General features: G+C 46.2%; 1 protein-coding gene across 2 annotated transcripts in view; it reads left to right on the forward strand.

Moving 5' to 3' along the window:
• Window positions 1-24,627, forward strand: part of LOC142571215 (uncharacterized) — a 191,510-nt gene that overhangs the window by 96,448 nt on the left and 70,435 nt on the right. Inside the window, exon 2 of one of the 2 annotated variants that reach the window (XM_075679488.1) lies at window positions 15,054-15,220. The exons of the other annotated variant lie outside the window; for it this stretch is intronic. Coding sequence (XP_075535603.1) covers window positions 15,054-15,220 — 167 coding nt within the window. The remainder of the gene's footprint in view (window positions 1-15,053; window positions 15,221-24,627) is intronic. 2 annotated transcript variants of the gene reach the window in all.

Below are 24,627 nucleotides of genomic sequence, written 5' to 3' on the forward strand. Positions count from 1 at the left end.
AAGAAGAGGCTGCGCACGGTTGCACCGCACATAGGTTCCGCCTTTACATCGCTAAACCTTGGATAATTGACGTAAACGCCGCCACAACCAGCCTCAATCGACTCCTTACGTCGAGTGGAACACGTGGACACCCAAGACTATACTGTGACTCGCTTGCTGCACGAATTACCGGACTCTGAACTTCGCAAGAGGCGCCCGCCCAGCTAAGCCTAACGACGGGTATGGTCTAGCCGAAGACCGTGACCAAGTTCGGCGCACCAATGGCCACCAGTGATGGCACCAAGATGAATCTCAAGCACGCACAAATTCCACTTCCTGTTGAACCTGCCGGCGGAGACTGGCTCACTGTTAAGTAAGGTCGGAAGAAGACATCGACTCCCACCAATCCACCCCTCCAACCCCGACACCCATTGTTTCCCCGACAACCCCGACTCCCACCGCTGCCTCGAAACGACCTCAAGGTAATCACCCGCGTCTGAGAGGGACTCAACCTTGCCACCAGGACCACGCCACAGGTTGCTGAAGGCATCAAGCTTGCATGTCAGCACCCCACTACTGAGCACGTACGGACCCTTACTGTAAGAATTGACCCAGTACAAAACATCGCTATTGCTAGCGCACCAAACGAACAGCTAGCTATGAGCATCCGTCACATCACTACAATTCACCTGGGCGGTCGAGAATTTGCAGTCACGGCATACGCGGCGGCACCCGAAAGATCCGTCAAAGGGGTCATTCACGGCATTCCCGCAGGAACTCCCACAGAAGTCCTCCTTAACGGGCTCTATGCACCTGGCCGAGAAATCTTACATGCCGGTATGCTCGGACAAACCGCTGCGGCAGTGATCACATTCACTGGCAAGGCTGTACCCTTCTACGTGCGATACTACAGCGGTGAAGTACGATGCAAACCATACCGACCAACCACGCTTTTCTGCCGCATCTGCCACCAAGTCGGCCACCGGACCGATGTATGCCCAACTCCAGAAGCAAACGTATGCCCCCAGTGTGGTACACGGAACCCCACTCAGGACCACCCCGGTCAGCCCCGGTGCGCCTTATGCCAGGGGCCTCATCCTACGGCTTCCAAGGAGTGTCCTGATCGATTGAAGAAGGCATCCTCAGCATCCCAAAGGACCAGCCGCCGGGACTACTCACGGTCGAAGTCTCGGTCACGTACACACCAGCAACGGAAGCGTTCCCGCTCCAGGTCTCGCTCCTGCTGGCGGAATCAACAAGGAGCGACCCGGAACCTCAGTGGACCTGCTGTACCGGGATCACAAGCGGTGAGCTGGTCAGCACGGCTTTTCCCCTCTCACATAGTCCACCAAGACAACATCCTTTCATCACGACTACACCCAGCACCCACCCCACATAATTTTTCACCCATACACAATACTGATGTTTAACTGCAAGTTCTAGCTGAACTAAAGGCCATCAGAGAAGAAAACAAACGCCTTCACGAAGAAAACAACAAACTTCGCTCGTAGATTTCAGAACTATACGCCAATCGTGCTGCCACTCAGCTTTCCACACCAATAACCGCACCCTCAATGCCATCATCTTCGGAGCATTCTGAACCCATGATTCTCGCGGAATCAGCAAAACCGACAGAAATCGCACAAGTCGAGGAGAAAGTTGATGTACTGCAACGGCAGCTTCTTGTAATGCAACAAAGCTTCCAGCAACTGGCAAGTGTTATTGAAGAAACACGGCTCGCAAAAGATCAGTGACGCAAGAAAGTCAGAACACTAGTACAACAGGAAGTGGAGCAGGGAAACCCTGCCGATCGACCCGTCAGCCAGGACGAATAGCAAAGCACACCACAGGAACGAAAACCCACTCATAATCTGGCAGTGGAATTGCCGCAGCTACAAACGCAAGCAAGGATCACTGAGACAGTACATAGGTAACTCCAAAACGACACCAAGCGTAATCGCACTACAGGAAACAGGCACACACCCAACTCAAACTGGTTACAACACACATACCACCACGCCTGAAAGCCGCATGGCCACACTTACAGCTAAAACGCTCATTAAAACACAACACACAATAGACGGCAGTGACGCCGATCATAACCTAATTGAGATCCTGCCGCTCCAACGAGGCCGAAACAGCCTTTTCATACTGAATATATACAGCCCACCCAAGCAGAAGCAGGCCAACTTCGACTACTTGATCACTAAAGCGATTGGCATAGCCAAAAATAATAGTCTGATGATTGTGGGCGACTTCAACGCTGCTCACCAGGCATGGGGCTACTCGACAGCCACATCAAAAGGCACTGCACTCCAGTGCACGATACAGCAGCACCGTCTCACCATCCTCACAGACCCCGCATACCTCACACGTCTAGGAAACAGCGTCTCCCGAGATACATGCCCTGACCTCACCCTCGCTAAAGGGATACAGCGAGCAGCCTGGCACAACACGGAGGAAACTCAACACGGAGGAAACGTTACGCATGCACGCCACCCGATAAAAAAGACCACACTCACAGATTGGACAGCTTTTCGCAAAGAGCGAGCGGATGACTCCTCAACGGCTATTACGGATCTCGAGCAGTGGGTACGAAAGCTCCATCAAGACGTAGCCAGACATTCAAAACAGATCACACTCACCACAGACATACCGGCCGTAGACCCGCACCTTCTTCACCTCTGGGAAGCACGTCGAGGCCTTGTTAGGAGAGGGAAGCGCCAAAAACATAATCGTAAATTGAAACTACGTTTAGCGAAACTCACGGCAACCGCAGAATTTTATGCTGGGGAGCTCACCCGTCACAAATGGCGACAACTATGCAACAAGTTGCAGGGTAATCTTAGCACGGCCAAAACATGGTCGCTGCTACGTCATCTTCTTGACCCCACACAAAGCAAGGCAATTAGCCAGCAAACAATCCAACGTATCCTCCACAACCATCCGGGTTATGATGACGAAATCCTGGAGGAGTTGCGGGCACGGTACATAGGCAATTTCGAACCTGCACAAGGACAACCACCAACCTACAGCGGGAGCGACAATTACGACCTCGACAAGCCGATCACTATCACTGAGGTGCAACAAGCACTCCATGCACTCACACGAAACACCATCCCAGGCAAGGACAAAATAAATAACAAGCTCCTGCGCAATCTGGATGATGGCACCATTCAATCTCTTACTGACCTCTTTAATCATCACTGGGAAGCGGGTACACTACCAGCAGATTGGAAGCACGCGGACATCATACTCATTCCGAAGCCAGGCAAACTCTCCAGCTTAGAAAATATGAGACCAATCTCACTGACTTCATGCCTAGGCAAGCTTCTGGAACATGTCATTCTGAACCGGCTTCAACCTTACTTAGAATCCAGCGACCTCTTTCCTGAAACAATGTTCGGATTCCGGCCCCACCTTTCTACCCACGACATCCTTCTTCAGCAGAAGGAACAAGTCCTTGAACACATCTCACCGCACAACACCGTAGCGATTTTAGCACTCGATCTCAGAGGCGCTTTCGACAATATGGCTCAGCATACCATCCCCACAAACCTAAGCCTCACGAACTGTGGTCGTAATACTTACAATTATATACGCGCCTTTCTAAGCAACCGCACAGCCACAATAGGCATTGGTTCACTCAGAACCCCGACGTTACCTACCCGCAACACAGGAACCCTACAAGGTGCTGTTCTATCACCCACCCTTTTCAATATTGCTATGATGAAATTACCTGACAAACTCAACGCAATACCAGGAATCAGGCATGCAATATACGCCGATGACATCACTATCTGGACCACCGCTGGTTCCGAAGGAGAGAAACAAGACTCCCTTCAACAAGCGACCGACGTCGTCCAGCAATATGCAATATGCGACAGAAAACCCGAAGAAAACTTAATGAACTACCAAACATCACACTCACCCTCGCCGACAATGAAATACCCACAGTAAACCGCGTCCGCATTCTCGGACTCCACATACAACAGGACGGCGGAAGCGCATACACCATCCAACGTCTCAAGCAGACCACCTTCCAGATCATGCGAATGGTCAGCCGTATCACCACCAAACAATACGGACTCAAAGAAGACGACATAATACAGCTCGTCCAGGCCCTGATAATCAGCCGCATTGCCTACGCTGCCCCGTACTTGCCCCTCACTCCCAAGGAGATAGATCAATTAGATGTACTTCTTCGGAAAGCCTACAAGCAAGCGCTCGGCCTACCCCCGGGAACAGCGACACTCAAGCTTGAAGCCCTAGGAGTCCATAATATTATACGAGAAATTATAGACGCCCACCTCACAAGCCAACGAGAACGACTAGCCCTCACACCAACAGGAAGAACAGTCCTAACTCGCCTAGGCAACCCCACACACTGCAAAGGCCACGAACAAGCAATCCATCTGGCCCCCAACTTCCGCGAGCACATCAAGGTAGCCCCTATCCACATCATGCCGGTCATCGCCAAGCTCGCGCAAAAACTCTACAGACAAAATATGGCAGTCTTCCCACCACACTATACACAGATGCCGCGCAGTACCCCCAAAAAGCAGCCATGACGGCCAGCGTTGTCGGCTATAACCTACAAGAGGTGGTCTCGATGACGGTCCGCACTGCCAGGGCCCTCGTAGCGGAGGAGACAGCCATCGCCTTGGCCATCACTTCTAGTCTGACCAACGAGTACATAACAATTATTACCGACTCCCAGGCAGCTTGCCGAGCTACGCGAGAGGTCGAATACCTTCAATCGCCCACCGACTCCTCAAACAAGCCTCCGAATTCCCGGACGTTGAAATAATGTGGACTCCAGGACACGAGTCCCTCCGTGGAAATCAGCGTGCGCACGCTGTAGCCCGAGCTCATGCCTCCCGGGCGCCACAAGAGAGGGATACGGACGCATCCATGGAACCCGTACCTTTACAATACAACGCCATACCACAACACCACAGATTGAACAGACGACAATACCCACCTCCACACAAGACCCTCTCACGTGAAGACGCCGTAACATGGAGACAACTACAAACCAATACATACCCAAATTTAAGCAGACTACACGCAATCCACCCTACACTGTATTCATACAAATGTCCCCTTTTTAATGATTACGCCTTCCTATATCACACCACATGGGCGTGCCCCAACGTGAAGGCGTCCCGCAAATACCCAACCCCACACCCGAGCAGTGGGAGGCCGTGCTGACTATTTCGGACCCTCGTAACCAGCAGCAACTGGTGCGGCGGGCCCGAGAGACAGCAAGAGCCGCAGGAGCCCTGGACTAAGGGCGCCTCCCGCACAAGCAGAAAGACACCTGCTTGTCCTTTTTTTTTTAAATAAATGTTTCTCCTCCTCCTCCTCTAGCATTTTTGTATACATCTATTAAATATTCTCTTCCTCACATCTTCTGTATCTACATCGTACTGCTACTTAAGTCTGTAACGGACCCGGTCGCATCAATCTCTTCCCTCCTTCTTTTCCACCAATGCTCTGAACGTCTTTTGCTTATCTAGATTGCTGACCAGTTGATGCTTCTGTCCACTTTAAATTAACGAACGCTTCCGGAAGTTGTATGTTACCTACGGGCCTCACAGTGGGAATTCCTTCCTATTCAATTAGGATGTTGCGGGTAGTCTCCAGGTTTTTTCTGCCGCATACACATGCCTCATATTTTTGCAAAAATAAATGCTCAGGTATGTTTTTGTCTTCAGGCAACAATCTCGAGCCTCAAACAGTAAGGCACTTCCCTTCATGTTATCGTATATAGTTTCCTCCCTACTTTGTTTCTTCGCATTCTCGCAAATCTCTATGATGTTTTTTTTTGTTTCCATTCTTTGCGTCCGGTTCACTGTCTCTGTGGCTCTCATATTGTTTTTATGAGTGCTGGTTGCCTACTTACACTGTCAAGTACCCTGCGCTGAGTTCCGTAGGTTGCCAACTGCCTTGAACTCTTCTTCTAATTTGTGTCCGCACTTTTCAGGTACAGACACTTGTGCGCTTTAACCGCCCATTTTCCATCCATGTTCCTGAGACTTTGTTTCGCTTCGTTGACTTCAAACGAGGACCAACGCGTGTCCTCCTGAGCTGCCTAATTTGCGGTTCCGAGAGCCAATTGGCCTACCGATCTTTGCTTTATTCTAGCAGCCACAATATATCCAATTTTGAGCACAGAACGGCATTTGTGAACGTTAGTGCCGGCAATATTGCTCCTTCCAGATTCCAGGCACTACAGTATATTTATTAAGGCGAAAGCCTTAGGCAGCTCGTTTTAATGGCTCATGCCCGTGAAAAGCGCCGTCTCCTCCAGTGATACAAAAAAGTAGCCAAGTCAAACAAAATATACCATCATGAGCAATGACTCATACCCCAAAAAAGCGCAGTGTCGCCCATTGATGCAAAAAATATTATGGTCAGGAATGGATCATACGCACGTAAGCAAGCAAAGATGCACTGGCTGAATATTAATGAAGAAATGAAAGACAGACTGAAGGAAAGAGCCCTTAGGTCAGTGCATTAGGTGTTCGCATGTGTCGTGGGCGAGGTCGACCTACAGCGCCATACGTTTACTTCACATTGTTGCTCTTTATGTCTCACAAGATGTCTCACTCTTCCGTTTCCATACCTTAATGCATTACCACGAGTGCAGCAGTTTCTTGCGTTCACGTGTCACAGGTATGTCACGTGCTGCTGAATTTCTGTGGCCCTAAAGTACTCTATATTTCATTATTCCTGCATTCCGCTTCCCCTTACTTTTCCGACTATCTTGGCGGGTGTTTATGTCTCGGCGTTTATGCATATGCCTATGCATTTATATTGCTTTAGTATGAGCATGTCTTGTTGTTGAATCGACACCACCTAATTACTCTTCTATTCATTAAGGATCATTTCCGATTCCTGTTTGCTAAACTAAACAAACGTCTAAGCACACCAACCTCGTATGCGTCAAAATTTGAAGTAGTGGCGTCTACCTGAACGTGCAAAATAAAATTTCAACTGTGCGCCACTGTGACGTTAAGTTGGCGAAGCGTTGTAAGCACGTCCGGCTTCGCCGTAGCCTTCGCAACGCAAGACATTGAAAAAGAAACGGGAGCACAGTGAGCTGCATCATACGCAACCTTTCAGTACCATTAACTCCGCTTCTGCTCAGCGCATTGAACTACTTTTTGCAGCAAAGTATTTCTCACAAAGTATATTTCAACTTGAAATGAACTTCTCGACTTCCATGAAATGTGACTCAGGGCACCTCTAAAGAAGTAGAAGAAAACAAAAATCATTCCGTGACATTACATGAATTGTTATGCATAGCAATTAGCAAGAAAGCGTAAGTAATCAGTGGAAGGAACTAAACAGCCCCGGGACATTATGTTGAAATCACTGTATTAGAGCGCAGCTCTTTGGCGTCCGTTCCTGGGTTTCGCGTCGTCGTCGGCGTTGTCGTCGGCCTGGTAACCAGCTCCGCCCCCTTTCATCCCCCCTGCGCTAGCAGCGACCGACTGATACCGCTGGATGCCGCTGACGCCGCTAGAGAGTCAAGATAACGTGACTGCATAGAACACCGTCGCCGCCATGCAGAAAGAGGAGGAAAGGGTCCCCCCCCCCTGTTCTTGTGTGGCGGATAGGGTGCTCTTCAGTTGCCGACGCGCCGGTTATTTCACGTAGGCCCAGGCACGTCGACGAATACGTGACCACCTTCCCACGGCTAGACCTGGTTCTTAGCGCTGCGGAAGCGAGGGTATCATATTGTTTGTGTCGGCATCGGCGGCGTTGTCCCTGAAACCAACTCCGCAGCTGGGGTTGACTCACTATCGGCGTCAGCGGCATCAGTCAGTCGCTGCTATCTCTTCCCTCCTCCCTTTATCGTGTTGTCCGCTTGCTGCGCGCGCTTCTGCCCCCATCGTTTGCCGCTGGGTGTACACGCCGCCCCCCTCCCCCCTCTTCCTGCGAGTCTCCGGTTGTCAAAGCGCCGGCTCGAACTTAATTCCTTTCTTCGCTCCTCCTCCAATGCAACCCCTGTGCGGTGGCAATCAGAGAGCCAGATCGGTGGCGGCGGATCTGTATATGTGCATCGCCCGAGCCGAAATTGCCGCTGCCGTTCGCCCTGTGCGGTGGCAATCAGAGAGCCAGATCGGTGGCGGCTTGACATAAAGACAAACAGCAATTTCGTAACACTTATGCGGGAGAACATCCCGTTCCTCTCGCTCGTAACGCGTCCCACGGCTGTGACAACCTCGCGAGGCACTTGTACAGATCTCGTCTTTGAGAATCAAGCATTGGTGTACCAAGTCGAACATATATCAGTCTATTTCTCCGACCACAAAGCTTCCTTCATGACTGTCAAGAACTGTTAGTGGAGTCTTTGTTAAAGGAATACGTGTGAAAAATAAAAAAAAAGTCTGTGATAGCGCATACATGTGTTGCTCGATTTCTTTGCCTCAATCTATCGAAAAGGTGAAACAGCCTATTTGCTGCGCTCAAATTTCGCATTAGGAAGTAACGTAATCGTCGGTAATTTTTTTTGCAAACCTTTTTCGAAGAATTAGATGACGCGCTTAACAAGATGCTTGTCTGAGAAAAAGCGAAACACAGCTTTATTGCTAAAGAAAGGCACGGATCAAACCGTGATGTTCCAGATCATAATGAGATGGAGACCAAATGCGTTACTAAACACCGAATAATGAAGAATAACTGCACTTATTAGAGAACCCTGGCACCTTTTCTAGCTATCTTGTCTCCACACCAAGCAGCTCCAGTACTACCAATAAGATCAATCATGGCTACACTGACAGTCATGCTTCACTTGCGTGCATACTTGTGAAAGAAATTATTATTAGAAGTATGTATTTCTGGTGAAGAATGTAAAGCCTTCAGATACGTAAATAAGTACTCAATTTTGACGTAATAACGCTGTACGGACGATAACAAATTTCTTTTATCGCATTGAAAAGTTATAATTGAAGAAGGTGGCGTGATGTTTCCAGCGACACTATATCATGTCACCTTACTGACCACTGAAAACAAACACGCGAATGAAATGAGCCCATCTTTAACAAATATAGACCCAGCTACTCAAACGTCCCCCAGCCTCTCTGAGGCACAGTACCGTGGTTCATCCGTATTTTAACAGAAAGTATGCTTCCATCTGGAGGGCCGATAATGACTTTGAATTTCAATAGCACGATAACAGCAAGCGGTTAAATAACAGAACGCGATGGTATATCGATGCGGAAAGCAGGGATATACCCCCTTAGCACCTCTGTTTCGATATTCAGTACATCGTACTAATGAAAGTAATAGCATGCAAGACAGTCAAAGTATTATCACTAACAGGTCAGGGTACAACTGAACTACGGCGTTATCATTTCAGTTTTTGTCTTAGGCATACCAGCTTACTACGCTTTTCTCAAACATTTCAGCCAGTACTATTTCAAATGTATATATAGATTGCCATTCAATCGGTATAAAAGCAAATTTATCTGGTGTTTCAGGAGGATGTGTTCTTAGGCCATTTGTCTGAAACTTATTCATTTACGAAGACGACTCGACTATACTTTTAGCCGGCATATCATCTTCAGACAATTACGGCTAGCTACACAGACTGCAACTAGCTGGGTAAACGCAACTACAACGCAATAAGTTATCAAACCTATTCTATTTCGGAGAAAATATACCAACGCTGTCATTAATACAGAATTGCCAAACAATAATTCAAATATATCTAGTGAGGCGAGTGTAGCAGTGTTATTGGAGGAATTAGAGGGTAGTAAATGGGATATAATAGGGCTCAGTGAGGTTAGGAGGACAAAAGAAGCATATACAGTGCTAAAAAGCGGGCACGTACTGTGCTACCGGGGCTCAGCGGAGAGACGAGAATTAGGAGTCGGATTCCTCATTAATAAGGAAATAGCTGGTAACAGACAGGAATTCTATAGCATTAACGAGAGCGTGGCAGGTCTTGTTGTGAAACCTAATAAGAGGTACAAATTGAAGGTGGTACAAGTCTATGCCCCTACATGCAGTCATGATGACCAGGAAGTCGAAAGCTTTTATGAAGACGTGGAATCAGCGATGGGTAAAGTCAAAACAAAATACACTATACTGATGGGCGACTTCAATGCCAGCGTAGGCAAGAAGCAGGCTGGAGACAAGTCAGTGGGGGAATATGGCATAGGCTCTAGGAATAGCAGAGGAGAGTTATTAGTAGAGTTTGCAGAACAGAATAATATGCGGATATTGAATACCTTTTTCCGCAAGCGGGTTAGCCGAAAGTGGACGTGGAGGAGCCCGAATGGTGAGACTAGAAATGAAATCGACTTCATACTGTGCGCGAACCCTGGCATCATACAAGATATATACGTGCTCGGCAAGGTACGCTGCAGTGACCATAGGATGGTAAGAACTCGAATTAGCCTAGACTTGAGGAGGGAACGGAAGAAACTGGTACACAAGAAGCCAATCAATGAGTTAGCGGTAATAGGGAAACTAGAGGAATTCCGGATCAAGCTACAGAACAGGTATTCGGCTTTAACTCAGGAAGAGGACCTTAGTGTTGAAGCAATGAACGACAATCTCATGGGCATCATTAAGGAGTGCGCAATAGAAGTCGGTGGTAACGCCGTTAGACAGGAAACCAGTAAGCTATCGCAGGAGACGAACGATCTCATCAAGAAACCCCAATGTTTGAAAGCCTCTAACCCTACGGCTAGGATAGAACTGGCAGATATTTCCAAGTTAATCAACAAGCGCAAGAAAGCTGACATAAGGAAATATAATATGGATAGAATTGAACATGCGCTCAGGAACGGAGGAAGCCTAAAAACAGTGAAGAAGAAACTAGGAAAAGGCAAGAATCAGATGTGTGCGTTAAGAGACAAAGCCGGCAATATCGTTACTAATATGAATGAGATAGTTCAAGTGGCTGAGAATTTCTATAGAGATTTATACAGTACCAGTGGCACCCACGACGATAGTGGAAGAGAGAATAGCCTAGAGGAATTCGAAATCCCACAGGTAACGCCAGAAGAAGTAAAGAAAGCCTTACTAGCTATGCAAAGAGGGAAGGCAGCTGAGGAGGATCAGGTAACAGCAGATTTGTTGAAGGATGGTGGTCAGATTGTTCTAGAGAAACTGGCCACCCTGTATACGCAATGCCGCATAACCTCGAGCGTACCGGAATCTTGGAAGAACGCTAACATAATCCTAATCCATAAGAAAGGGGACGCCAAAGACTTGAAAAATTATAGACCGATCAGCTTACTGTCCGTTGCCTACAAACTATTTACTAAGCTAATCGCAAATAGAATCAGGAACACCTTAGACTTCTGTCAAGCAAAGAACCAGGCAGGATTCCGTAAAGGCTACTCAACAATAGATCATATTCACACTATCAATCAGGTGATAGAGAAATGTGCGGAATATAATCAACCCTTATATATAGCTTTCATTGATTACGAGAAAGCGTTTGATTCTGTCGAAACCTCTGCAGTCATGGAGGCATTACGGAATCAGGGTGTAGACGAGCCGTATGTAAAAATACTAGAAGATATCTATAGCGGCTCCACAGCCACCGTAGTCCTCCACAAAGAAAGCAACAAAATCTCAATAAAGAAAGGCGTCAGACAGGGAGATACGACCTCTCCAATGTTATTCACAGCATGTTTACAGGAGGTGTTCAGAGACCTGGAGTGGGAAGAATTGGGGATAAAAGTTGATGGAGAATACCTTAGCAACTTGCGAATCGCTGATGATATTGCCTTGCTTAGTAACTCAGGAGACCTATTGCAATGCATGCTCACTGACCTGGAGAGGCAAAGCAGAAGGGTGGGTCTGAAAATTAATCTGCAGAAAACTAAAGTAATGTTTACCTGTCTCGGAAGAGAACAGCAGTTTACGATAGGTAGCGAGGCACTGGAAGTGGTAAGGGAATACATCTACTTAGGGCAGGTAGTGACCACGGATCCAGATTATGAGACTGAAATAACCAGAAGAATAAGAATGGGCTGGGGTGCGTTTAGCAGACATTCTCAAATCATGAACAGCAGGTTGCCACTATCCCTCAATAGGAAAGTGCATAACAGCTGTGTGTTACCAGTACTCACATATGGGGCAGAAACCTGGAGGCTTACGAAAAGGGTTCTGCTGCAATTGAGGACGATACAACGAGCTATGGAAAGAAGAATGATGGGTGTAACGTTAAGGGATAAGAAAAGAGCAGATTGGGTGAGGCAACAAACGCGGGTAAATGACATCTTAGTAGAAATAAAGAAAAAGAAACGGACGTGGGCCGGACATGTAATGAGGAGGGAAGATAAACGATGGTCATTAAGGGTTACGGACTGGATTCTAAGGGAAGGGAAGTGTAGCAGGGGGCGGCAGAAAGTTAGGTGGGCGGATGACATTAAGACGTTTACAGGGACAACATGGCCACAATTAGTACATGACCGGGGTAGTTGGAGAAGTATGGGAGAGGCCTTTTCCCTGCAGTGGGCGTAACTAGGCTGATGATGATGATGATGAATAAAATATATAAGATGTCCCAGGTAACGTTAACCAAGATGTTCAATGAAAAACAGAAGTTTCCGAAACGCAGCGCAACGTCCAATTTTGACCATTACGCTGTTCAGTCATTAGGCCTCAAACGACAGAGTACTGTAGGTACCATAATTTATCTTGGGCGCTGTCTATTAAATATTTTTTTGCATTGAGCAGCTTGGTTAACGTTAGTTTGGGACACACGGTAGGCATAGTTAAACTATTCAGGATATTTGGAGCGACTTTTTCAGAAAGAATGTCTTGGGACGACTGCATTCGTTATATCACACAAAGGTTGACCTAAATTGTAAGGATAACCTATTTTAGCAGACTTTACTCACAAGGGTTGGGGTGATGCTTTATAACTGGCTCGTTTTTATTCCCATGTTAAAAGTTGTGATTGTGTAAGGGACTCTGTCACTGCAACAAGCTCACATATGCTACACTTTCTTCATAAAATATGCTAAGACAGATTGCTGATGTAGCTTTCGGTCATCCTTTAGGTCGACTTTTCCTGAGGTACTCTATTTCACAAACACCTTGAGTGTATTCTGATCGCCTTTGTGTGGCTTACAAATTATAAAAACAAAAGAATGTCCACGCGCTTGCTCAATTAAACTACTTGAACAGGAAGATCCGCGAGTATAACTTACACCGTGCAGGGACTTGGGAAGTATAGTCATGTAGAAAAAATTTTGGACCATAAAGGGTAAAACAGAAGCTTTCGAAGGTTATAAATTGATGTACCAGTCCTAACGTGGCCACAGAAATGTTATCCAGAAAAAAGTAGCATGCATTTTTCTTCGTGAATTTCACCTTGTTAAGTTAGTTTTGTATATTGTTTGTCAATTTGCCGGCCTAATTATATTTGAAACCTCCTTGAGAAATATCTGTCGCATTTTAAGTGCGATTCTTGTGCTTCTTCTTCGATATTGGCGCGTGAACTCGTTTATCTTTTACGGGTGAGTGCTTTTAACGTCTAAGAAATGTTATCGCTCAGCGCAGGACGCGTCTAGACGTATCGGAAGTTTCTAGAATGTTATCGGTGCTTCTATCCGCTGGCTGTTGTCGCCGAACCTTGTGTAACCTGATTGCATGTATGCGCGACGCGAATGGTGTAGAACTTTGTGGAAGGCACGCGGGTCCCAGCGGTTACTCTGGAACATTCGATGACTGCTCTATGAAAGCCGACGCGCTTGACCCGCTGATCAGATTTTGGCGATTGCCGACTGTGTTCGCCGTTGTCGCCGTTTTTAAGTGTAGCCTGTGGCGGTGTTACTCTGGTATCACTATGGAAAAATGAGCATTGCATTCTGTTCCTTCTGAAGCCTAGTTGATTTCTGTAGTTTAAGTTGCTTCCTTATTTTGCTTGATGTACATTATAATAGAAATGGTCAACACTACAGTTGGTTGCAGTGTTCTTTTTGCAATTGTAGTTTTTCTGTAGTTATTGCTTCATAACCTCCTATTTTATTATTTGCACTTGATTATGCTGTTTACTCGTCAGACATGTTGAGTTTAAGGGTGGCGGGAGGTAATCAAATTGTTTGTACTGCTTCTAGAGCGGACCAGTAAGGTTCACGTGTCTGCGTTAAGCATCGCCGTCCCTCGGCGTAACCGAGCGAATGAGCACAGCGAAAGATGAAAGAAAGAACGCCGAGTGTAGCAAGGAGGTGGGGGAGAAAGACGGCGAGAGCGAACAGAGCACGAAGAGGACGGCGGAGGAGGAGGGTGCAGCGGAAGCATTAGGAGATAAGCGAAGGAGGACAGTATAACGAAAGATTGAGGAGGAAAGCGGAGTGCCACACTGGACGTGCTCCACGGCAGCGACCAGGGATGCGACGAGCGCGTCAACCGATACCATATGTGGAAGCAAAGCGCTGGCGTGGGCTTCGGACCCACTGCGCATGCGCTACTTCGTCTGCGCCGCCGCCGCTAGAGAACGCGCTACCCGCGAGCCACGTGTTCCCGCCGTTCTCGCATTCCTTCTGAATAATGAGCAAACAGACCGGTGCAAATTCTTCGCCAGCCGCTGCTGCTAAACGAGCTGCCTGCCGTCTAGAGGACGCTGTTGCTCAGAATATAATAATTTGCCAAAATATATCTCGAATTTAAAACACCTAAATGGCTACGTTCTCAATTCGCTTAGGTAATAGCGTAATCTTATGCGAATTCTTTCTCGCAGCCTTCCCATCTATATTATTTAAATAGAAGAACTGTTCATTATAAGATATAAGGACGACAAATAAACGGACACACACAAGAGAAAAAACGGACATGGCGCCCAGTCCCGTTCTCTTGTGTGTGTCCGTTTATCTGGCGTCCTTATATATTATAATGAACAGCTACCAACTAGCCCAACAAGCAGTGCTTTTTAGTAGAACTGTTATCTTTCACATGCAAGCCTCTTCATACAATGTATTCCCTTCACTGGCAATACACTCTGCGCTGGATTACAATAAATATAAAAGATGTATTCCGTCGATCGCCATATATATGCATTTATTAATCGCGAAATATGTGTCCCCTCTGTCTAGTTTATGGCCGATGGGTCTCCAATGTACTTATATGAGAGAAACTTTAACACTGACCCTCAAGGACGGAATATTACCGCATGTGTTTCTGCTAAAACATTAAGAGCGGATAAACGCAATCATGAGATCGAACAGGAGTTAAGCTACTATAACAAGTCTTCTGAGCAATGGTGAGTTGGAGAAAAAAGTTCTATGATTTTTTTTTGTTTTCATCAAATGGTATAAGTGATGGTGATTTAGCCTGCTGAGTGGTATTCTATGTCTCCTGGTAGATAAAGCTACTGGTCACAACGTTGTCTCCTACATGCAGAAGTTAATGTCATAAAGAAATGGCGGTTAATAGACATTTCGTTTTTTTAATATAAGATAACTGAAAAAAATAGACCAAGAAGCCTTCGCCTATGGATTGAAGCAGTCCTAAACTATTTAAAACGAGAAAATGGAAAAGGGGTTCATAGTGTTTCCCAAAGGGCCAACAGAAAAGAATACGCAATTGGCTGGTGTTATTCACTCGGTAATATGAAAAACATACCAAGAATAGAATAATAATAACAATTTATTATCAAATCTGCGAGTATAAGTACAGAAATCGGGTTCGCCTAAGCCATCACAGTGGCTTGTCACGCGAAACCCGGCAGTCAATAACAAGACTCAGCCAGAAACTGACTTTTCATTCTTTTGCAAGAAATAAAAACAAAAAGACATTGAAAACTAAGGTAATGAGTGATAAAGTACAAGGAAAAAGAAAGAGAAGCACGAAAAAAGAACAACAAAGAAAACAAAAAGCGAAGAAACGACCGCAGAGCGAAGACATGTTTCAACAATGACAATAAAAATAAAAATATGACGCCTATAATCATTCTGTGTACAATGCCCTTAAAGTTTTGCGAATGTCGCGTACAGACTTATAGGAAGAAATTTCAGAAGGAAGGGCATTGAATATATCTGGAACATAAAAGGCTCGAGTATATCTGCCAAATCTGGTACGTGTGTGAGGAACTGAAAAAGCAGGTAAGGCACGGCAAGGCACGGCGGGTATTCTAAAGGTATCCGTCCAGAAGTGTTTCAGTACCACTGTTTGAACAAACAGTGAGCGCATGTTCGGCATCTTTAGCATCTGAAAAAGGTTCATCCCTGTGGTTTGTATACGTCATAAGTAACACTTTTTAACATACACTTTAGCAACCTATTTACACGGTGATGCCAGGTACTAAAACAATGTACAAATGTAATACCATATCTGAGCACACTGTAGGCTAACGAAAATACTTTGATGCAGTACAGTAAACAGACGATTTTACGAAGTTTGGCACATATGTTAGATAAGTAAGTAGAAAGAAGAAGACTAGAATCGAACCATATGCCTAAATACTTCACAGAGTCCGAAAATTTTATTGGAGGGCAGGAGCAATTATTACATCGAGAGCTGTGCAGATAAAGTGAAGAAGAAAGTGAAACACGCTTGAGTGGGCTATGGAAGCAAACGAACTTTGATTTAGAATGATTGATGTCAATTATATTTGCACCAAGATAATCCATCAATTTCCCGACGTCATATTGAAGGATTGAGAATGCGTCTGGAAAATTCACATGTGTGGCTAAAATTGCAGTATCGTCCGCATATTGAAATAACTTGCAGACAGATAGCACGTTGCACATGTCTTTAACGTATATATTAAAAAGTAAGGGAGACAGTATGGACCCTTGTGGCACACCGGCCTTCAGAAAAACACGGGAACGGCAAATGTCTGAACTGGAAACAATCTGGGAGCGATCTGTAAGGAAATTGCGTAGCAATCGGAAGAAAGGTCCTCGAAAACCTAAATTGAAGAGTTTTTCTAGCATAATCGAATGACATACCGTGTCAAAGGCTTTTCCCACATCTAAAAAAAGTGCGCAACATACAAGATTTTGTTCAAGTAAACAAAATAAATGGTCACTCAATTCTACTAATAAAGCCTGAGTGCCCCTTTTTTCAACAAAACCGTATTGACAGTCGGGGAACCCCCCCGCTTTGTCAATAAAGCTGTCCATTACTAAGAAAACATGTTTTCCTAGAACTTTTGCTATACTAGGCAGGATAGAAATGGGGCGATAATTATGCACACACTTAGCATCACCACCTTTTAGAAGTGTTCGAACTACGGCCGTTTTTAACCGCGTAGGAATACTTCCGCTTGCAATTATCCCATTTAGGATTTCTAGCAAGACATCTTTCAGAACGCCGAAGTTCCTGTACAGATCAAACATGCGAATTTTATCGACAACTGGTGATTGATGTCAGGCAAAGCTGCCCAATAACGAGTAAAGCTCTTTTCCGTCATAGTGGGTAGGAAAGCGGATTGAATTACAGGAGTAGCAGTGCTACCAGTGTAGCATGATTGCTTAGGCACCCTAGAAAACTGAGAGAAAATTGGTTAAAATTGTCAACGACTGTTGATAAATCTGAATCGAAATGATTCTGAATATCTTTAGCCGAATTTGAAGGTAGTCCTCGCACCTCGTTTATCAGAGACCACGTTTTCTTAGAATTTCTACGAGATTCATAAAAGCGGTTTCTGTTGTACGAACGCTTGGCTGCACGAATAAGGGCATTTACTTTATTTCGAGAAGTTTTAAATTGTGTACGCAGAATGCAATTACTAGGCGAACGTCTGCACCGTTGCCAAACCAGGTCTTTTTCTTTGATAGCGGATAAGATCATGCTGTTCAACCAGGGCTGGTTCGGGCGGCGTTGGCGAGTGTAAATAGTCCTTTCACTGGGTTCATATGTAATGTCTATCGAACGTGAAAATTCGTTATATAGATCGAGCCTGTCGGTATTTTCAAGCAGGCTTGGCCAGTCGAACAAGGCGACCAGTTTATCAAAAGTAGCCGTATCGGTAACAGCATGGCAGGTGTTGGGGCTAGAACATGATAACGACCGAGGAGGAAAGCGTAACTGACAAGCTATGAAGTAATGGTCGGCAGCTTTCTGTTGTAACACTGCACCATGAACTGAAGCAGACTCCGTACGGATGTTGAAGTGATCAATACAAGACTTTACTAAATTATTAAGAAGCAATTCTTCCCTAGTTGGAATATCAATAATACTTTCGAGGCCATGTTTTGCAATGATATCTCAGTAATCGCATACCGAGGTTGCAATGGGATTAAGAATATCTATATTGAAATCGCCTACTAGGCATATGTTAGGAACTAACGTCGTTCTTTCTAAATGTGCTTCCAGCTCATTGATAAACAAGGACAGGTTACTTGAGGGTGGTCTATATATTGCCAAGAGTGAAATATGACTAAGTTGGTTTGAAATGTTCAGTGCCAAAGATTCCGCACTAGAAAAATTAGCCGCTACTTGTTCCACACTCCAAGTATCCTGTACGAAAATTGCTATCCCTCCGCCTCTTTGAGTGTCTCGAGTGAACGAAAAACGAATCCTGGAAGAGTGAAAAGGTTAGTCTCGGCCGAGCATATATTTATTTCAGTAAGAACGAAAACGTCCACTTTATGTAAAATGCTATCAACGTAAGTACAAAATGTGTCCCAATGCTTTCGCAAACTGCGGATATCAACGTGAACTGTGGTAACTGTTGATGGAAAGGAAAATTGACGAACAAGTGCTTGAAAGTCAACGAAACTCTCGCACAGAGCCATGAGGTTGTTTTGAAAAAGAGCGCTGTAGTGAATGATAGACCACTTTGAACCAATTACGTTAGGCGCAATAGATCATTCACGTCGGTCACACGGATTAAAGAGGCACCCTCCTCCTTCTTGGCAAACACATTTCCGTCCTTTGTCCAAGCATACTTATACTTTTTCCTGGCAAGCCAGAACAGTTCCGGGTTTGCTGCTGTAAGGCTCTCATTAAAATAAAGCTTGTGGTCAGTATCACTTTTGCGTAAGTTCTGCAGTTTGTGGCGACAAGCCATCCAAGTTTCCTTTACAGATACCGAAGCAAATTTAATCAAAACAACTGGACTTTTATCTTTCTTTTTGCTCGGTAAACGATGGATGGCAAGAACGCTAGAGCTGTCGAAGTATTTTATGGTCAATTTTTTTGCTAGATTCGCCGCAACAGCGCGCAAGTCCTCATTAGGTGCAGCAGGAAGGCCGTGGATTTCGAGGTTTGAACGGCGACTGTACTGCTCCTGTTGGTTCATTTCAGTTTTCAAAGACTGGATCTCGATCTCTTGCTCCAGCACTTTGAGCTTGATTTCTTTTGCACTTGCTTCTATTCTAACCAGAAAATTGTCGTATTTTGTTGACATGAATGCAACTGAACTTTGAATCTGATTCACGGAAGACTGTAGCCTATCGACAGTCGACGTCAGTACCAAAAGCTGATCGATTTTATCTGGAAGTGATAACAATGAATTGATATCTGGTCTAAGGGAAGAGAGACTGTCCAGTTTTTGATTTATAGCTCCTATTTGGCTTTGCAGAGCATCAAGTTCATCTGTAACAGATGCGTCTGTAGCCAAGGGTCGGTTTTTTCCCTGTCGACAATGACGACATTTCCATGTGTCACGTTTGGACGCACCCATCCAAATGAACGTTGCTTCTGCGATTCCTGAACAAGATGAGCGCAAAGGAAAGGTTTTTTTACAGTCTTTGCAACACATGAAACGGCCATCATCAGGAAGAGGATCAGAGCAATCTGCACAGGACGACATTGGCATGGCGCTGTCACAGAAGGATACACCAATTCTAATGCACAAAATATCAAACCCTCTAGAGCAGTCGGCGGCACGCAGAAACTAAACAATTTAATTAGGAGCCTTAGCTAACCTGGGCAAAGACAAACGTCAGTTTGTGGCAAAGAATTGCCACAAAGAAGGCTGTGGAAGGCAGAAGGCTGTGGATCCGTCCGTGCTTTTATAGGTGATATATCCACAATCAAGGACTTTATCCGCGAAGAGGTAGCGCGTCAGCTTTCATTAATACCTCTCACGCACTAGCCTGCCCAGTCTGTGGCTCCGCACCTGCAACACGTCACAATGACCCAAGTTGCTGAGGCTCTACCGCCGACGCCTGCCCAATCTCCCGTCACTGCGCCGCTTGCCTACGCTTCCGTCGCGGCTTGGCGACCTGAACAGCCTGCGCCGTATGCTCGACTTGCGATACCACCTCATGCCTTGCCGTGGACCACGCATGCTGCGCCACTCCTCTTCGAGAGACCTTCGGTGCAGTTTTTCCGCCGCCCAGACACGTGGCGAACGCCATACAATAGGCCCAATGCTTCGCCTGTAGTGTATCTGGACATGTCGCCCGCTTCTGTCGCCGAGGTTCACCTCCTCCATTTGATGTCGTGGGCAGGCCACTTCCATCGTCGTTCCCGACGCCACTGAGGTACACCCCTGACGATCAACCACCCTATGCCAACAGTCAGTCACCATCTCCGTGACGACGCTCACTGTCAACCATGCGTCGCAGACCTACTACAGAAGAGGGAAATTGATTGCTGGAACACGCCTGAATACACCCGTCTTTCCGCCGGCTTGACTGGGCTCAAATGGCCAACAATGCACACTTATCCAGTAGCCCGAGCTCATCTACCCGAAGCGTTGCGCCGCGGAATTGTCGGCTGCAGCTCTATCAACACCCCAAGAAATAAATGCACGAATGTGCGGGCTAAAAAATTTAATGCGCAAAATCGTCGCTGAACTATTCGCCTTACTGGAATGTTTCATGTGGGGTGCGCTCGTGCCGTGCGTTCATGCTGGGAGCAGGAGTCGCTAAACATACAGGGAGGCGTTGTAAGGCGTTAAGGCTCTTCGGTCCCTCTTCCGTTCAGAATGCGCAGCGAAGACGAACAAAGACAGCAGCAAGAGGACGTTCAACGAGCTCGCCCGGCGCTCGCGTTTACGGCGAAGCGTTCGTTTAGAGCGACGTTGCAGAAGTGCGGCCGTCAAAAGTCGCGAATGGGATTCTCTGGATCGTCTTCAGAATCGGTGCGGCCGAAGAGTTTGGCGGCGTATGACTCGACAGGCTGTATATAGTCGCGGGCGCCGCGATGTTCAGCTCGCTTTTACTTCCCCTATCCCGCTCGCTCCGAGAAGCCGCTGGGAAACCGGCCGTTATGTTTCACGCTTTCCTTCTTACCCTCCAAAGTTTCAGAAAACTGTTGTTGTGTGACTTCATGTCAGAAGTACAGTGTCTGTGTCAGCTGCACATCATCATCATCATCATCATCATCATCATCATCATCATCATCATCATCATCATCATCATCATCATCATCATCATCATCATCATCATCATCATCCTGGTTAAGCCCTCTGCAGGGCAAAGGCCTCTCCCATACTTCTCCAACTACCCTGGTCATGTACTAATTGTGACCATGTTGTCCCTGCAAACTTCTTAATCTCATCCGCCCACCTAACTTTCTGCCGCCCTCTGCTACGCTACCCTTCCCTTGAAATCCATTCCGTAACTCTCAATGACCATCGGTTATCTTTCCTGCTCACTACGTGTCCTAGCCATGCCCATTTCTTTTCCTTGATTTCAACTAAGATATCATTAACTCGCGTTTGTTCCCTTACCCAATCTGCTCTTTTCTTATCCCTTAAAGTTACACCTATCATTCTTCTTTCCATAGCCCGTTGCGTCGACCTCAATTTAAGTAGAACCCTTTTCGTAAGCCTCCAGGTTTCCGCCCCGTACGTGAGTACTGGTAAGACACAGCTGCTATAATCTTTACTCATGAGGGTAATTTCAACCTGCTGTTCATGACCTGAGAATGCCTGCCAAACGCACCCCAGCCCATTCTTATTCTTCTGATTATTTCAGTCTCATGATCCAGATCCGCAGTCACTACCTGTCCAATGTAGATGCATTCCCTCACCAATTCCAATGCCTCACTACCTATCGTTAACTGCTGTTATCTTCCGAGACTGTTAAACATTAATTTAGTTTTCTGTAGATTAATTTTCAGACGCACCCTTCGGCTTAGCCTCTCCAGGTCAGTGAGCATGTATTGCAGTTGGTCTCCTGAGTTACTAAGCAAGGCAATATCATCAGCGAATCGCAAGTTACTAAGGTATTCTCCATTAACACTTATGCCCAATGTATTATGTCTACAGTTTTTCAAGTCTTTGGCGTCCCCTTTCTTATGGATTAGGATTATGTTAGCGTTCTTCCAAGATTCCGGTACGCTCGAGGTTATGAGGCATTGCGTATACAGGGTGGCCAGTTTCTATAGAACAACCTGCCCACCATCCTTCGAGACATCTGCTGTTACCCGATCCTCCACAGCTGCCTTCCCCCTTTGCATAGCTCCCAAGGCTCTCTTTACTTCTTCCGGCGTTACCTGTAGGATTTCGAATTCCTCTAGGCTATTCTCTCTTCCACTATCGTAGTGGGTGCCATTGGTACTGTATAAATCTCTATAGAACTCCTCAGCCACTTGAACTATCTCATTCATATTAGCAACGATATTGCCGGCTTTGTCTCTTAACGCCTACATCTGATTCTTGTCAATTCCTAATTTCTTCTTCACTGCTTTTAGGCTTCCTCCGTTCCTGAGAGCATGTTCTATTCTATCCATATTATACTTCCTTATGTCAGCTGTCTCACGCTTGTTGATTAACTTGGAAAGTTCTGCCAGTTCTATTCTGGCTGTAGGGTTAGAGGCTTTCATACAGTGGCGTTTCTTGATCAGATCTTTCGTCTCCTACGATAGCTTACTGGTATCCTGTCTGATGGGGTTACAACCGACTTCTATTGCACACTCCTTAATGATGCCCACAAGATTGTCGTTCATTGCTTCAACGCTAAGGTCCTCTTCCTGAGTTAAAGCAGAATACCTGTAGCTTAATCTGGAATTCCTCTATTTTCCCTCTTACCGCTAACTCTTTGATCGGCTTCTTATGTACCAGTTTCTTTCGTTCCCTCATCAGGTCTAGGCTAATTCGAGTTCTTACCGTCCTATGGTCACTGCAGCGCACCTTGCTGAGCACGTCCACATCGTGTATGATGCCAGGGTTTGCGCAGAGTATGAAGTCTATTTCATACTCTGCGCTAACCCTGACATCATACACAATTTTACAAAAAGGAATACGTGAATTTTGTAAGAATATTTCCCGATATGCTATGAAGTTATGTGCCTTTGTGATTACGAAGAACTCGGTAGCGTGAAAAATATGGCAGATAAGTAATAAAGATATCCTTAATAATCCCTTAACTAGTATTTATAGAGGAAGCACTTCCATTCCAAGAATTGAGGACACAAAGTCACTCAACAAAAGCTTCTTAAACAAAATCGCTTTGTGTGCTACAGCCGACAGCACTTTGGCACTGCGGGCGGCGCCCAATATGGCAGCAGCGAAAGAAATATGAAATAGTGCACCAGTGACGCCGATCTCTTTATCCTCTCCATTGCGAGTGCAGACCAACAGTAGTGCAAGGTTTCGCTGGCACGTGCTTCATCGTGGCATTTTCCTTTTTCTTTTTTTATGGTGACGCCAAGATTCGACGCGAAGCGTGCTCTATTCTGTTCCCAATCTTTTGGTTGTACCGCGGCTCGGATAATCACGTTTGTTCGTAATGGCCTCGTGCTGCACCACTGGAAAAGCTGGCGCCACCATCGGCGGGACGTGCTATTAGGGATCACGGGGACAAAGCGGCCGCGTCGGCTGCTTCAAGAGCGCCGAAGCGAGCTGAAAACGAGAGTTTAAATTCCCTTGTACGCTGCGGTCCTCATTTAGTGGCGAGATTTTCCCGCTTCGAGTGTCTCCTTTACAACGCTTGAAAGCACTAGAATAGGTAGCGGCTGCCTTTGACGGCGCGCAAGATGGCACGCTATTGCTCGGTGCCGCTGTGCCGGACGTACGCAACGGAGCCCGGTGTCAGCGTTATTCATACGTAGCCGCAAGGCAAGAAGCTGCGTGAAGCTTGGCTCGCGAAACATAAAACCTGCAAACAGTCATCGGCTACAACTCGGGTATGCAGCAAGCACAGAGGCGAGGGAGATTTCTGCTACGGCGCCGGGTCTGCGACGTTCGGAAAACGCGCGTTGAGACGCTCGCCCGAGTCCGCTGCCCGACTTATGTTATGACGGTTTGGTCTATGAACTTGTAGATGCTATAGATACTGGCACGCTCTCTGGAATGGAAAGGGAGCGGTAATGCGCACATTAAAAAAAGGCATGGCATATGGTCATATTTGTACGTGTTATGAATTAATGCACTGGATTACGAAAAAGAAGTAGAGGGAAATCGCACGCTGAGAACATCGCTAAACATATAGTGCGACGCATCTCGAGAAATAATATTGAAACGTCCAAGAATTTAAAAGAAAAAAAACAAGATGGAATCGCCGCGACGCCACATCACAGTCCCCGTAGGCGTCGAAGTCTCTAACTGAAATTATTTTGAACAGTTCTGATAGCGCCCACGCAACAATGGTTGCTTGCATACTGTCAAATTCTCATATTCTGCCGCCTAAAGCTCATTGAGTGATTGATTGAGTAACTTTTATTTTACAGTCCTGCAGAACGCGTATTAGCACGTCGCGAGCCGCTCCCACGTCGGGACCGACAGGCCTAGCCTGCCAGCCGCATCGTGGGCCTGCTGGAGAGCCC

This window comes from Dermacentor variabilis, chromosome 2 (genome assembly GCF_050947875.1).
Source record: "Dermacentor variabilis isolate Ectoservices chromosome 2, ASM5094787v1, whole genome shotgun sequence".
NCBI classification, from domain to species: domain Eukaryota; kingdom Metazoa; phylum Arthropoda; class Arachnida; order Ixodida; family Ixodidae; genus Dermacentor; species Dermacentor variabilis.